Source organism: Helianthus annuus, chromosome 14 (genome assembly GCF_002127325.2).
Source record: "Helianthus annuus cultivar XRQ/B chromosome 14, HanXRQr2.0-SUNRISE, whole genome shotgun sequence".
Lineage (NCBI taxonomy): Eukaryota > Viridiplantae > Streptophyta > Magnoliopsida > Asterales > Asteraceae > Helianthus > Helianthus annuus.
The window spans coordinates 35,529,570-35,544,065 of NC_035446.2; the positions used below are offsets into that span (position 1 = coordinate 35,529,570).

The 14,496-nt window shown below is 34.7% G+C and overlaps 1 protein-coding gene across 2 annotated transcripts; it reads right to left on the reverse strand.

Annotated features, from left to right (window-relative positions):
• Positions 1-8,443: 8,443 nt before the first annotated feature.
• LOC110908496 lies at positions 8,444-9,420 on the reverse strand. 2 transcript variants are annotated; one of them, XM_022153446.2, is made up of 3 exons: positions 9,290-9,420; positions 8,970-9,216; positions 8,444-8,654 (listed from the first exon to the last, which is right to left on the reverse strand). In XM_022153446.2, exons 1-3 carry the CDS (start codon positions 9,353-9,355, stop codon positions 8,650-8,652), a joined length of 318 nt encoding a protein of 105 aa, XP_022009138.1. In that variant the 5' UTR covers positions 9,356-9,420; the 3' UTR covers positions 8,444-8,649. The 2 variants fall into 2 exon arrangements, with proteins under 2 accessions (XP_022009138.1, XP_022009137.1); XM_022153445.2 differs by lacking the exon at positions 8,444-8,654 and having other exon boundaries at positions 8,688-9,216.
• Positions 9,421-14,496: the final 5,076 nt, after the last annotated feature.

Sequence of the window (14,496 nt, forward strand, 5' to 3'; positions counted from 1 at the left end):
ACTTACATGTGCATCACATATTGCATAACGACACATCATTATTACATACAAATCATATTGTCATAAACGATGCACAAAGCACAGTTAGCACAGTTACTGGATAACTCAGAAAAATGCTGACATAACTCAGCACATAGACAGACAATACAATGAGGCACAGAATGAGCCAGAAACCAAGTTTTACACTAGTATTGTGTGTAGGAAAGTGAGGATCACAAAACTGCATTCCTAAGTGATAGTTTAAGTGCCGAAGAGTACCTAAAACCCACATAAAGTGCTGAATTCAGCATAAATCAGCAAAAATCAGCATTTTAACAAGCTAGTATCATGCAAATATATGACTAAATGGTCCTGAATGCTTTCCTAAGTGTCGGGAATTAAAAGCGTCACAAAAGGGTACATAATGAACACTAAACGGTATAGTTTAGCACTTTAACGAACCGGTATCTAACCGAACAATCGGACACTACCCAAAATACCAAAATTAAACTAGAAGCCTTATTTTAATGTTTCCAAGCTAGCTATGGGCCCCGAACACCCTAACACACTATATAACACATAATACACATAACACCTAACTATTATACTTAGAATCTAACTAAATCTCCTAACTTACCATCACCACACAACTAGTACCCCCCCCCCCTTTGGAGACGGTCACCAAGGGTGGACCCACCGTTGATTTGTTGCAATTGTTTAATAAGATTTGTCTTGTACTTATAGAACATATTAACCTATGGATAATGAGATGTTGGAAAATTATTTAAGTTAACCACTAGATCACAAACTCATCATCTTCTTCACAACAACACACCTCCATCTTTCTCCTCTCCCTCTCTTGGCTCACGGCCAAAACCACAACCACCCACCATCATCATCATTCATCCATTCCAAGGAGTACACAAGGTGCTAGAAGCTAAGTTAGGAAGCTTGGTGGCATCGGAAGTGGAAGGACATTCTCTCATTGCTTTTATCCATCACATTTATCATCTTCATCAACTTGTGTTCTCCCCTAGCCTTGAGCTAGTAGTAAGCACACTCTACTCTTCATTTTACATCATGTTTAAGTGGTTAAAAGAATATACTAGTTGTTAATCTTAAAAGAACATCAAGAACCATGAACTTAAAACTTTAACATAAGCTTAAAACCATGAGAATACATATTGTTTAGTGTTGTTTTGCTTCTTGATGAATGATTATTTGTGTTTGTGATGTTAGACATCATGTGAAACTTACTAGATTGTGATTAAACACATGATCTAGTAAGTTAAGGTGATGATCTTGTGAAAGACCAAGATGATCATACTTTATAAATGCATGAACTTGAATAATAAAATTGTTTTCATATGTGATGATGATTTAAACACAATACAAGTCTTGTAAGAGGATGATTTCCAAGATAGTTTCTCAAGAAACTAAGTTAAGTAACAAGATTTATATAAACTTGGTTCTTACATAAACCAAACTTGTTTTTAATGGTTAAACAAGTGTAGAAACACTTGTGTAACAAAAAGATTACATAAAGAAACATTTTTAGAAAATGTGTTTGGAAGTTGTAAACACCCAACTTCTTTACAAATGAAGTTTTTAAATAAATAACCACACTTTAAAGAGTAACTAAGCTTACTAAACACACTAGTAAGTTGCTAAAAGTTTTCATAAAAGTTCAAGTTCATGTTGTTGTTTAAATTACATGACTTTGGCACTTGGTAAGTGTTGATTGAATTGTTGATTGACTGTGATGAATTTACGAAAGGAAATGATATGCTTGAAAGCATGGAAACCTTCATTTTTAGGGGAAACTATGGCAAAATTTTCTAAAAATATAAACACCTAGAAAAATATTTTCAAACAAATATTTACAAGTATATTTTAACCATGAGTTTTTCATATAAACTTTGCCATAATTTTTGTTACAAAAATACAAATATTGGAGGTTGGTTTTTATAAATAAAAGTGGCTAGATATATATATTTAGAAGACACATGTGTGTGAATATTTGTATACTTTGTGTAATAGTTACATTATTTTAGGGTTAAAATAATATAACATAACAAAATACCAAGAAATTACAATCCAAAATATTACCAAAAATCTCAAGGAATAAATATACAAGTTACACACATAATATTGTAAAACCGAACGAAGGAATGTAACTTACAAAATATTTCGGAAAATACATTTATAAATACATTTTTGGTAAATAATATTTTGGACACAGGTAATGAAAATATGATTTTTATAATTTTCACAAAGTCATATCATATTTTTGACAAGGAGAAAATATATTATTATTGGAAAGTAAAAATATATTTTCTTGGAATATTTAGAAGAAATATGATTTTTGGGAAAAATATATATTTTCTTGAATAAACTTGAAACCCATTATTTTATATATTTTCTAAAGATAGACTTGAAAATATATTGTTTTGGAACTACAAATATTTTTGCCAAAAGGAAAAATTATAAATAATTTTTCTAAGTAATAATTCTTAAAATATATATATATATTTTGGGAAATATATATATTAGTGGATTTTTATTAGAAATGATATTCCGGAAAGTTCAACACAAAATTAAGTATAAGAATACTTAACGATTACAAGAAAATACGTATTTTCGTACGTATAAACACACACCGGAATACGACACCGATACATGGCAAAATATGCAAATACAAATATACCCATCCTTGGGAAGGAATTACGAGTATCAATACTTGAGAAGTATTATTACGAAAATATTGGTTAACAGTTATTCCAAAACTTATAAATATAATTTAAGTTGAAATATTAATTATTTTGACAATAATTATATAAATTGGAATGATATCAGAAACGTAACTCAAAAACGTAAATACTAAGTCAAGGCACGGCCCGTCCGTCTAATAGACGTTAGTACATTGTAGGTAGTCGTGTTTGCTGAAGGAACGTGAGTTACGAGTACTAAAGACGCAAGACTGTGAGTTCATGTCCCCCTTTTTCTTTAAACTGTTTTGTTTATTTACTTCGGGGGTGAAATACATGTTACAAAATGATTACATACAATTCCAATTGGTATGGTTAGCCTAGGAAAGTACAGTAGGTCATGTGAATGGGTAGGCGCACACTTAAGATCATTAATCCTCGTATAAGGACCGAGGGGCATGAGTGATAGATCTATTTGGGTGTAGCGAGCCCACACCCATGAGGACCAGGGTGGCCCATAGGGTGACTATGTCTTACAGCCGGAAACCCGGTACAAATTTGCTAGGTTTGAGCCTTCCTACGCCGTCACACATACCAGTGGCCTTGCAAACCATTGGTGATTTGTTTCCTTGTTTGCTTCCATACCGGGATTTACAAACATACATACATACACAAAGATTTTATACATACATATACACAAACACATGAACTCGCTCAACTTTTGTTGATGTTTTCAAATTACATGTATTTCAGGAAATTAAGTGGATCTGGTGGGTGTTTGCATGTTCCAAGCTGCGTCAGGAATAAAAAGATGTCATCCGAAGTCATGAGGGTTTAGGAGATGTATCTTAATCCTGGACGAGATACATGGTTCTAAACTCGGTTTTATTTGAGGTCTTTTGTTGAATCTTCGTGAACTCTCTTTAAAACATGTTGTGGTTGTAACTTAAATTTGGAGTCTACGTTTCAGACAATTATGTTGTGTTATTTTTCAAACTTAATTTAAGGATGAACATCTAATGGTTTAATCATATAGTGTTGTTATGATTGTATGCAATGGTATTAAGAAGTCATACCATAATCACGCTTCCGCAAAAGTCAGGGTGTGATAGATTTAGGGTTTAGGGTTAAAAGATCCAAGTTAGGGTTCGACGAGCCGGTTCCAACGCCGCTGGAATGAGTCCAATCGGAGTTCGTTTGAATCGGTTCCCCACTGTTCCCCACTTTTTTAGTGTTCCCCAATGAACCTCACACTATATATATATATATATATATATATATATATATATATATATATATAAAGCTATAGTTCGGGCTATCAATAATCTGAAGGTAGCATGAGTGGGTTTAAATCAGATTGTGAAAGGGGTTATTGTGGATGGTGCGGGTACTCGTTTCTGGTTTGATTTTTAGCTAGGGAATGAAGGGCTAAAGACTGTTATCCGAATCTGTTTAAACTTGAAACGGATAAAAAATGTGTTGTGAAGGATAGATTTAATAAAGAAAGGAATTGTTTTATGGATTGTTAGAAGTGGTCGAAAGCCCCTAGCTCGGCTGTAGAAATTATCGAGTGGAATAGGCTGATTGATAGGCTGGATAGGGTCGTTATGAAGGAGTGCCATGACAAGTGGGAGTAGTCGGGTGGCAAGCATCGGTATTTTTCAGTTGCTATGGTTAAAGAATTCTTATACAGTGGCAAGGATTATAGTAGCAGATTTGTGTTTCATGTGGCTGTAGTCTTAAATTGGATCCCTACTCTTATGGCGCTTCAAGCTAGGAACTACTTTTCGGGAATTTGCCTGTGTGTTTTATGTGAGAATGATGATGAAACAATGGATCACTTACTTTGTGGTTGCTTAATGGCATCGGTTATTTGGCACCGTGTGAGTGTGTGATGCAAGTGAGCCCGATTATTGCGTTCTCATTCAAAGATCTTATGGAGTACCACGAACGGGTCAGTCTTGGTAGAGAGGCTAAGGTTGCGTTCCAATGTATATTGATGGTTGCGTTTTGGTGTATATGGAAGGCTAGGAACGGCTGTAGATTTGCTAATGAGGCGGTTAGTATTGAGAAGATTTTTCAAAACATTCAATCGCTCGGGTTCTTGTGGTATAAACATAGATCGAGGAATAGATCGGTGTCTTAGATCGGTTGGTGTAATTTTTCTTTGATGTAGTCATGGTTTTTTGTTGTTGGCTGCCCCTGGTTGGGAGGTTGGTTTTGTAAATATTATATACCTTAAAGAAAGATAAAGCAATAAGTTGAGAGAAATTGTGTACCGGTAAGTATTATAAACCGTACGTAACTAAATTAGGAAATATGAAATTTTAAATGCTTAGATGGGTATATTTCACATTAATAATTTTTGGTTGAATTAATTGATATTATGAAAATTGCTTACAATAGTATAACAAAATTAACAGTGCTTACAATGCACATAAACAAACTTATAAGGGTGAGAGGGGTGGTCACCTTTATGGGAAGTGGTAAACTCTCTCCTAAACTGATCACACATCATATGATGTAAAGTCCCCTCTCTAACTCTCCTATTGCCACTCAAACATAAGGGGTGGTCACCTCGTCTTAGAAGTGTACAAAAACCGGTTTTAGGACCGAAACCGAAAAAAACCTAAATCAGAAAAAAAAAAAAAAAAAAAAAAAAAAAAAAAACCAGAAAAAATCGAAATCAGTTTTTCTTTTAACCATTTTTTTAATGGGTTCCAACCCGAACTACCGGTTAGTATACTGGTTAGGAATCTTGATCTTCGAAACCAGTTTAAAAACCAAAATCGGTTTTAAAAAACCGGTTATAGACCGAACCGGTTTAAGCAGTTTGGGTTCCCATCGTGAAAAAACGTTTTTTTCTCTCACAAAAATATCTGGTTCGGTTGAAAACCGGACAAGTTTAAAAAAACAATTTGTACACCTCTACATCAGGTGGAGTCCATTTGTTTTTTTTTTTATAAATTATGCAATAATAATTAAAAAAATATTTTAAACAAAATAAAAGTACACAAATTAAGAAAAAAGACATTACATTAAAACTAAATTTAAAATACATTACATCAAATTAAAATTTAAAAGCATTACATTAAATTAAAACTTAAAAAACATTACATTAAATTAAAATTACAAAAAAACAATGCCTAAAATTAAAACGAAGAAAATAAAACTAAAAATTAGAAATTGAATTACCAATTATATTTTTTGGCGATCTTACGTTTTCGGGCTAGTGTGAATGGCAACATCTCCGGTGAAACATTGTCGTGTGGCTTAGTGAACGTCTCCAAATCTCGATCATACAAAAGTGTTCTCAGTACATCGCGTTATTCCACCACCAACGCGACAGTGTCTTCCTCTTATTTCCTTTGTTTGTCCACCAAATCCAACTCTTTTAGTTGTTTTTCTTGTTTCATAACTTTGTATTGATTGAGCTTCTCGAACTAGCCCGTTGAGATATCGGACGTTGTTGTGTTTTTTTATCTTTCTTTCTTGGTCTTCTTGGTGAGGGGTCTTCGTTTATGTCGGGTATAGTACTAGTGAATTCGGTATTCGGTGTACCCGCTTGGTGGTTAACCGAATTCGATGATTTTCTTGTTTGGCCCGAACTAGTACCATCTTCACCCAACAATGGTACCACGACCCATTTGTCATGTTTTCTAACCACCTCCCATGCTCAACATGATGCAAACCACCCGGATGTTTTGATTGGTAATCTTTTAATGCTTATTTCATGACTGTCGCATCGTCACTCCCGATAGAACGTAAACGATCCTACAAAATAGAAATTATATAAAGGTAAAAAAATAAAAATTATATATATAGGTAAAATGTAAGTTCAGGATCCGGCAGTTTTAGACGGAAGTTTGGGTAGAATAAAACTAATTAGGTAGAATTTCCATTAGATTAGTCATAAGTCGAATGATTTCATTCATACCGAAAGAGTTTACATCGTTTACAAGTTGGAGAAACAAAATTTCTCCAGCATTTCCCCTCTGGGATCTCCAAAACTTGTCAACTAATGAACATACGACACTATATATATACATGAGGTTGGGATGGACTAGCACATTCGTCCGGATGAGTTTGTCCGTGCGGATGTAGTTACATCTACACGAAGGTGTTACCTTCGCACGAATGTGTTACATCCGTACGAAGTTACATACATACGAACCTCTCTCGTCCTCTCCAAAATCATGTTAAGTTTGAACGGTCAACTACAAATAGTTGGTGAGTTTCACTGTTTTAGTTTGTTTCACAATTTAGTTTGAACCGATTGATGTATTGGGATAATGGTATGATAGGCCAATTTCACAATGTACAACACTTGCACATGTTCCCTCACATCACAATTGAAGATCATACGGCACATAATATCTTTGATGACATAATGTGGAGATATGTTTAAAAGACGGAAAGGGATAACACCCATGTATTTCGGATTTATGTATCCAGACCACTACCATGCCGATAACATTGTGCGCGGTTACTCAAATCAAGTTTCACACAAGCTTGTTCGGATGTTTGTGGGTATAATTACCCAAGCACCTTTGCGTGAGATATTAGAGAAGGGTCCGAAGAGGTCATTTGACCCTCGGATATGTCTAATACTTTATTATACATTCTTTTAACATTGTCGTTTTCTTTTAAATTAACCTCTAAAAAGCATTAGCCATAGAGCGAATTAAACAAATACTATTTATTTTTATTGTTTCTCAATTAAAAATACAGTTTATTAACCTTCTTTTTTTTCTTGAAAAGAAGTGAAGAATGAAAAACAATGAGAAAATACGTTTACTTCATCCATTACCATTTGTTATAATATAAAAAATATATTAAAAATAATCATTACAACTTCAAATAACACAGATATAAACATCAAATCCGCAACTTGTAATCTTAACTAATTATATCCAACATACCAAACTACCAACTTTACCATAAAAAATGACAGCAATACAGCCAGCTCAATTGGCATATTGAAAGCAAGTGAAAATTTGGGTTTTAAGGATATAGATTATGAGTTCGAATCCGAACTCAATTGAATTTTATCATGGTGGAGTGTGGATCTTTAGGGGACAAGTTTTTATTGTAGTAGGTCTTAGGCGATAGGTTTTCCTCGGAACTGAAGTGGTTGGCTTGGACTACGGATACCGGCATATAGAGTCGCCTTTTTTAATCCCCACTTGTGGCCTAGTGTAGAAGGCTTGGTTTCTTGAGTTGAGACCCAAATTCGATCCCCCACCACTTTTGGTGGATTAAAACAATAAAAAAATTGAGCTAGGCCTTGTGTTAGTTCGAATCCCGAGCCCACCCGGTTTATCATCCCACCATGCGTTATGCCAAAGAGTTTCCTCTTGTGGTGGAACGACTGTTAAGTGGTAGCCGGCGGTATGATTTCTTGAGGAACGTCTAAGCCAAACTCTGAAACCAGCATATACCCGGTTAAGACAACATAGTCTGGTCAGAGTGAGGCAACACAACTCTTCAATTTGGGGAGTGTGATGTCCTAACATAAGAAAGGCGCTGTTCAAGAAAAAAATATGGTCGTCTTTTGCCATTGGGTTACCCTAGGTATCTGTACTTTTATTTCATTGACGGGTTTGGACTACCTAGCGCTATCTAGGATTACGGGCATATAGGGTCGCATGGTAGCCAGGCTTATATTTCGTTGGCCGTCGAAGAGATCACAACTTGTACATCATGCATAAAATGTTGTACACTACTCAAAAATAACATTTATAATAATTATACAATTTTTTTTGAACGGCAAATCGCTTTATATATAAATATAAAGAGCCAGCAAGAAACTGGGAAACAAAACATACAAAAAGGGAAACGGAAAAAAAGAAAAGGAAACGAACAAAGCTAAAAACTGCCAGCTACATCGAAAACAATCCATTTATCCCACCCAATCTTAAACTTCTTCGATCTGTTGCTTATCCAAAGAAAGGAATCTTCTTTAACCTATAATAATTATACAATTAAAGTAATCCTTGATTAGTGAGACAATCCACCCACATTCCCAATAGATTGCTAACCCCAATACAATACAATAGAATACAGCAAACATCTCCTTTACTTCCTCCACTAACCATAATAAACAAATACAAACAAACACTAACAATAATAATCATGTTCATAAACATAATTATAATTATAATTATCAAAACAAATAACCCTATAAACCCTAAATCAGAAACCCCAATTCACACAGCCAAAACCCCCCAAAATTCAAACTAAAAATTGCACCCAATTAAAGATGGCATCCAAAGCAATTACATGATTTCGGAGTGAACGAGCAGAACCCAAACGGCCGATTTGGGATATTGCAATTGATCGCGTAACAACACGGCGACGGCGTGCAGTATTTACCGCCACCGGCGCCGCCGTTGCCACCGCCGGAGTTGCAGCAGGTGCAGAGTGAACAAATCTGGAAACCGTTGAGTTTCCGGCGAACGTCGTTGAACGGAGAAGTCATGAGATTCCGTCTTCCGGGCTCTATTAACGGCACCATTGTTTCTTCCGCCTGAAAAGTAGAAATCAGAAGTTAAAATTAGTGAGAAGATCTGGAGGGATGGAGGAGAGAGAGGGAAACTTACATGGGGGAATTGAATTGGGGTTAAGAGGATGAAGAAGAAGATGGAGTGAAGGATGGTAGGAGACATGGTTGTGTGTTCTTTTTTGGTGTGATGTGTGTGTGTATATATACACTGTATATAAATAATAATGTTTGTTTGGATTGGTTTTATTTTCAGGTAATGATGATGGATGTACGTCTATTTTGATATTCACTAGGTTTGTTTCAGTCGTGCGTTGCGGCGAAACGAAACGAAGCAAATCATAATGTAAAACAAACGTTATTTGAAAATGTAGCATGTTGTTTAGAAAGCCATATCGTCAGTGGCGGAGCCAGAAACTTTTTCTTATGGTGTCATTTTTTATGGATACCTCGGTTTATAGTAACCAAGAGTCGAACTTTTTGGATCGGTGCGGATCTAGTCGGGTCGAATCACATAATAAAAATATCACAGTAAAAGTACAATGTCAATGAATAAAAACACATAATAAAATTACAAAATCATTTGAAATATATAAAAAAAATTCATTTAATAGTTGCTATGTACGCATTTTCATGTTTGAAAACGATTCATAATGTTTTCAACTAGTATTCGAGCATGCGCTTCGGGGCGAGTCGTAGGAGGTAGATGGTGAAGATTGGAGCCCACGCTTCGCGGCGAGGTCGTAGAGGTTGATGGCGAGGATGTATATATTTCATGACGGTAAAATTAAGCAATCAACACAGTTAAGTAAACAATTTAAAGCTAAAAGTTCCATTTAACCATAATAAGGTAAATAAAAAAATGATAATATTTGTTATCTTCTATATTTCATATTGAAGGGTTAAAAAGCAACATGATTAAATAACCATGTTTAAAGTTAAAAGTTAGCTTTAATTATAATAAGTAAATCAAAAAAAATAAACCTATAAAAAGAATAAAAGAGCAATATTTGTTAAAAAGAAAAAAAAAACAAGTGTATTAACTTTATTAAACTTTAAAGACCGTATGATAACTCTATTAAAATTTGGGGGTCGAAACATAAACTGCTTATAAAAGATATAATTATTATTAAACTTACATATGGTAAATCTATTGAAGTTTAAGGGTATAAATCGTTTATCAAAAAATTTTATAGTTTAGAGGTTGTGTGATAACTTCATTAATGTTCAGGGTTAGAAACGTAAATTAATTAAAAAAAGACAATAATATTATAGCCTTATAATTATGAATTAAACTATTAAATGACCAAACATAGATTTATTACTATTTACGTTTTGAATTGTTATAGTGTAGAATGGTAACTTGCAAAAAAACCCCTCTTTTTAATTATAACAAACAAGTTCAAGCATCATTCAAATGATCATTAAACAACTGGTTCCGGTTAAGTTAAACAATTGAAACAAAACTAATTAGACATGAGCCTACTAGATTAGAAAAAAAATTAAGCATGGACCTCTAATGATTTAAAGTATACTAATTAAATTCAAGTAACTGGGCTAAATTTTTAAACTATAAATTTGTTTATTATCTAATTCTTTTAGAATAAAACAAAACAATGGTGTTGTTTGTAAAAAGACAATGGTGTCGCTCGTAAAAAAACAATGGTGTCGCTCGAATTTCTTATTATATGTTGTATTTGCTATACAAAATTCAATGGTGTCGGGCGACACCGTTGTTCAAAGTGTGGCTCCACCGCTGCATATCATTAGAATCGGTTCAGTTTATCATCGTATCATTTTACGATAGCAAACAAATACTTGATTTTTGAATATAGTTCGTTTTTAATAAAACGTATATTAACCGAGGATAAAAATTAAACTCAACTACGTACTTAAGTTTTACGAAAAAAATTAACGAACTTAAGTTATTAAAAAAATATCAAATTAATTGATAAAGTGAAGACAGATTTTTAAAAAAGGAAAAAATATTATTAAAAACAAAATAAATGATAAAGGAAATATGGTTTTATAAAGGAAAAATAAAAATGTGTTAAAAGCTAAAAGTAAATAAAAAAATAAAATATGTTAAAAGTTAAAAGTAAAGATTAAAAAATATATTAATATAATAAAATATTAAAAAGCTGTATATTATTTTAAATTAGAAATTACTATTCATCGCCCTTCGAAAACTATATATATAAAAATTTCCTAATAAATAGCATCATTTAATTAAAAAGAAATTAATTAAGATTCAAAATTAGTGTATTGAAATTTTGAGTTTGTTTTGGCTGGCATTGGAAACAAAGGGGAATGAGATGAATATCCGGATATTATACAGAAAAATGAGATTGTCTTCTAAAATTTTAATGCATTGAAGAGCGAGTAGAGGTGACAAAATAGATGGGTTGGTTGTTGGGTTAGTATGAGTTTAGGTTAGAATGGGTTTGAGTCAAGATAGGTAAAAGGAAAAAAAATTCATGATGAGTTTGAGTCAGGATAGGTTTGAGTCAAGATAGGTTGAGAATAACTCAATAATAATAAAAAAATGAAAAAGAAATAAAAATTCAAAATATAAAAAATAAAAAAACTTGAAAATTATGAAAATTTAAAAAATTAAAAAAAACTTAAAATTTAAAAAATATATACATAAAAACTATAGACTATCTCCCCCACCACAACCACAGTCAAATTCTTTAACAAAAACCTCCTCGCTATCGGCCCGTTCGGCCTCAACCCAGCGATCCTCGCTCTAAATCCATCTATGTGCGTGACTACGTTAATCAGTGTAATTGCAAAGACCTATGGAGAAGAAGATAACCCGTTCCTCTTTTTTTTAAACCCAGTTTGACCTACTAGGTCTTTTTATTAACTTTAGAAAGGCCCATCCTGACCCATTGGAAAAGATCATTAAACCCAAAATAACCCATTGTGTTTAAATAATAGCCCAAATGAACCCATAATCAGTTCCTTGGTTGTTAGTGTCATAACTATAACAAATCAAACCAATACCGACCGAATTAGATTGGTATGAACAGTAGTTTCCTTACCACTTATACTATAAAGAATATACGCTTTTAATAAAATTAATTTTCATTTAATTTGAATATTCGAGTTAACTGCCATTTTCGTCCCTGTGGTTTGGTCACTTTGGCCATTTCAGTCCATTTTTAAAAAATGCGCCATTTTCCTCCCCGACGTTCTGGAAAGGTGCCATTTCAGTCCAAAAATAATAACCCAGTTAAGTCGGTTAGTAAATAAGGACTGATTGTGTAAATTTGTAACATAAAGGACTGATTGTGTAAATTTGTAACACCACCACCACTAGCCCTGCCACCACCACCACTCCGCTGCCACCACCACCACCACCGCCACCACCACCACCACCACCACTCCGCTGCCACCGCCACCACCACTACTCCGCTGCCACCACCACCACCGCCACCACCACCACTCCGCTGCCACCACCACCACCACCACTCCGCTGCCACCGCCACCACCAATTTTGTTGATGATAATGTTGTTGCTGATAATGTTGTTGCTGATGTTACTGTTGCTTCCATCACATTCTCGTTCATCGTTCATCACCGCACCACCACAGCCCTGCCACCACCACTCTCACAGATGTCAACAGTGTCATCTCCCCCAAAGCGGTCAACAGAAGGTCAAACAGGAAAGTCAACATCTCAAATTAACGACCAAAATCAGGTTATATTCCAATTAACCTGGTGCAAACATTGTACAAGTATAAACGAATGAACCGGAACAAGAAAAACGAACCGTTAACGGCTGGAACGACGTGTTGACTGATTCCGGCCACTGTGAAGATTCCGGCGAAGTTGCAGGTTCGGTTCCGGCTAAAATCGATGTGTTTGAGCATTGTGAGGGGTGTAAAATGTTTGTGGGGATCTAAGGAACTTCAGATGTCCGTTCAATTCGACCCAGATCGACAAAAACAGAAGATTAACACGTGGGGGTGTGGGGTGTCGGAAAGATGGCCGGATTTACTCCGGTCACCGGAGTAGAGAGGTAAAGGTGATGGTGGTGGTGATTGCAGAGCATAGAGAGAGAGAGAGTAGAGAGAGAGTGTGTGGTGGTGGTGATGGCAGTGGTGGTGGTGGCAGCGGAGTGGTGGTGGTGGCAGGGCTGTGATGGCGGTGGTGGTGGTGGCAGCGGAGTGGTGGTGGTGGCAGGGCTAGTGGTGGTGGTGTTTAATATTTACTTAAATGGTCCTTTATGTTACAAATTTACACAATCAGTCCTTATTTACAAACCGACTTAACTGGGTTATGATTTTTGGACTGAAATGGCACCTTTCCAGAACGTCGGGGAGGAAAATGGCGCATTTTTGAAAAATGGACTGAAATGGCCAAAGTGACCAAACCACAGGGACGAAAATGGCAGTTAACTCTTGAATATTCTAATAATTTGCGTTTAAAAAAAGACCCATACGTAAACTATACCAAGTATCAATACCAAACAAGTGTTATACCGAAACCAACCGAAAACCCATTTTTTGCCGCATCACACAATTAAAATATTGAGAATTTATCAAACATTGAAACAATATTGTAATTGCTTATTAGGTCACACAAAGTAGGCACATGAGTCCTCTCCGGGTAAAATACAGATGCAAGCACTCCGTGGTGTTCCCGAATTGTTTTCTCCTCACTCTCTCACACACCTTTCTCCTTAGTTGGCCTTCATCTCTTGCAACATTCCGAGCTCAAGCCTAGGTGAAATGATTTGGTTGGATGTTTCCGACTTTCCTCAATGAACCGTCCACCCTTATAACAAAACATAAATACGTAAAATATTGTAACACATTTTAGTACTACTAATCATTTAATTTTGGTATATATTTAAAAAAAGAAACTTTGAACACTAATTTGAGTTTTGTTTTTACTTTAGGTGAATAATAATGAACAATAAAATAATTAAAGGTAGAAATGAAAAGGTGAAAGGGAAAATATGTTAATAACGTATTTAAGTGATTACAATATTCTAACGAATATTTTTAACTTAAATAAACCCATTAAGTAACGTTTGTATTTTCCGTCTAGTTAAATTGAGCTATCAACGAACAAACAAAATTCATTTGATTTTCCATTTCTTAGAAGAATGGTAAACATATATTTTTTAGAATAATTTCACAATAAGGTCTTTTTCATAGGGTTGAAACCCAATTCTTGATGATTAAGTGTGACACTTGATTAAAGTAACAAATTGGCACAGTAAGTAAATTCACCAATAAATTGACTCGAGATCTTCCTATTAACCTCAAGCGACCATCTATGATGAATCCGGTTT

Coding starts and splice junctions, on each gene's coding strand:
- LOC110908496 (XM_022153445.2), bottom strand. CDS start 9,355: ATGTCTCCTACCATCCTTCACTCCATCTTCTTCTTCATCCTCTTAACC. Junction 9,217..9,289: donor CCCCAATTCAATTCCCCCAT/GTAAGTTTCCCT, acceptor TCTACTTTTCAG/GCGGAAGAAACAATGGTGCC.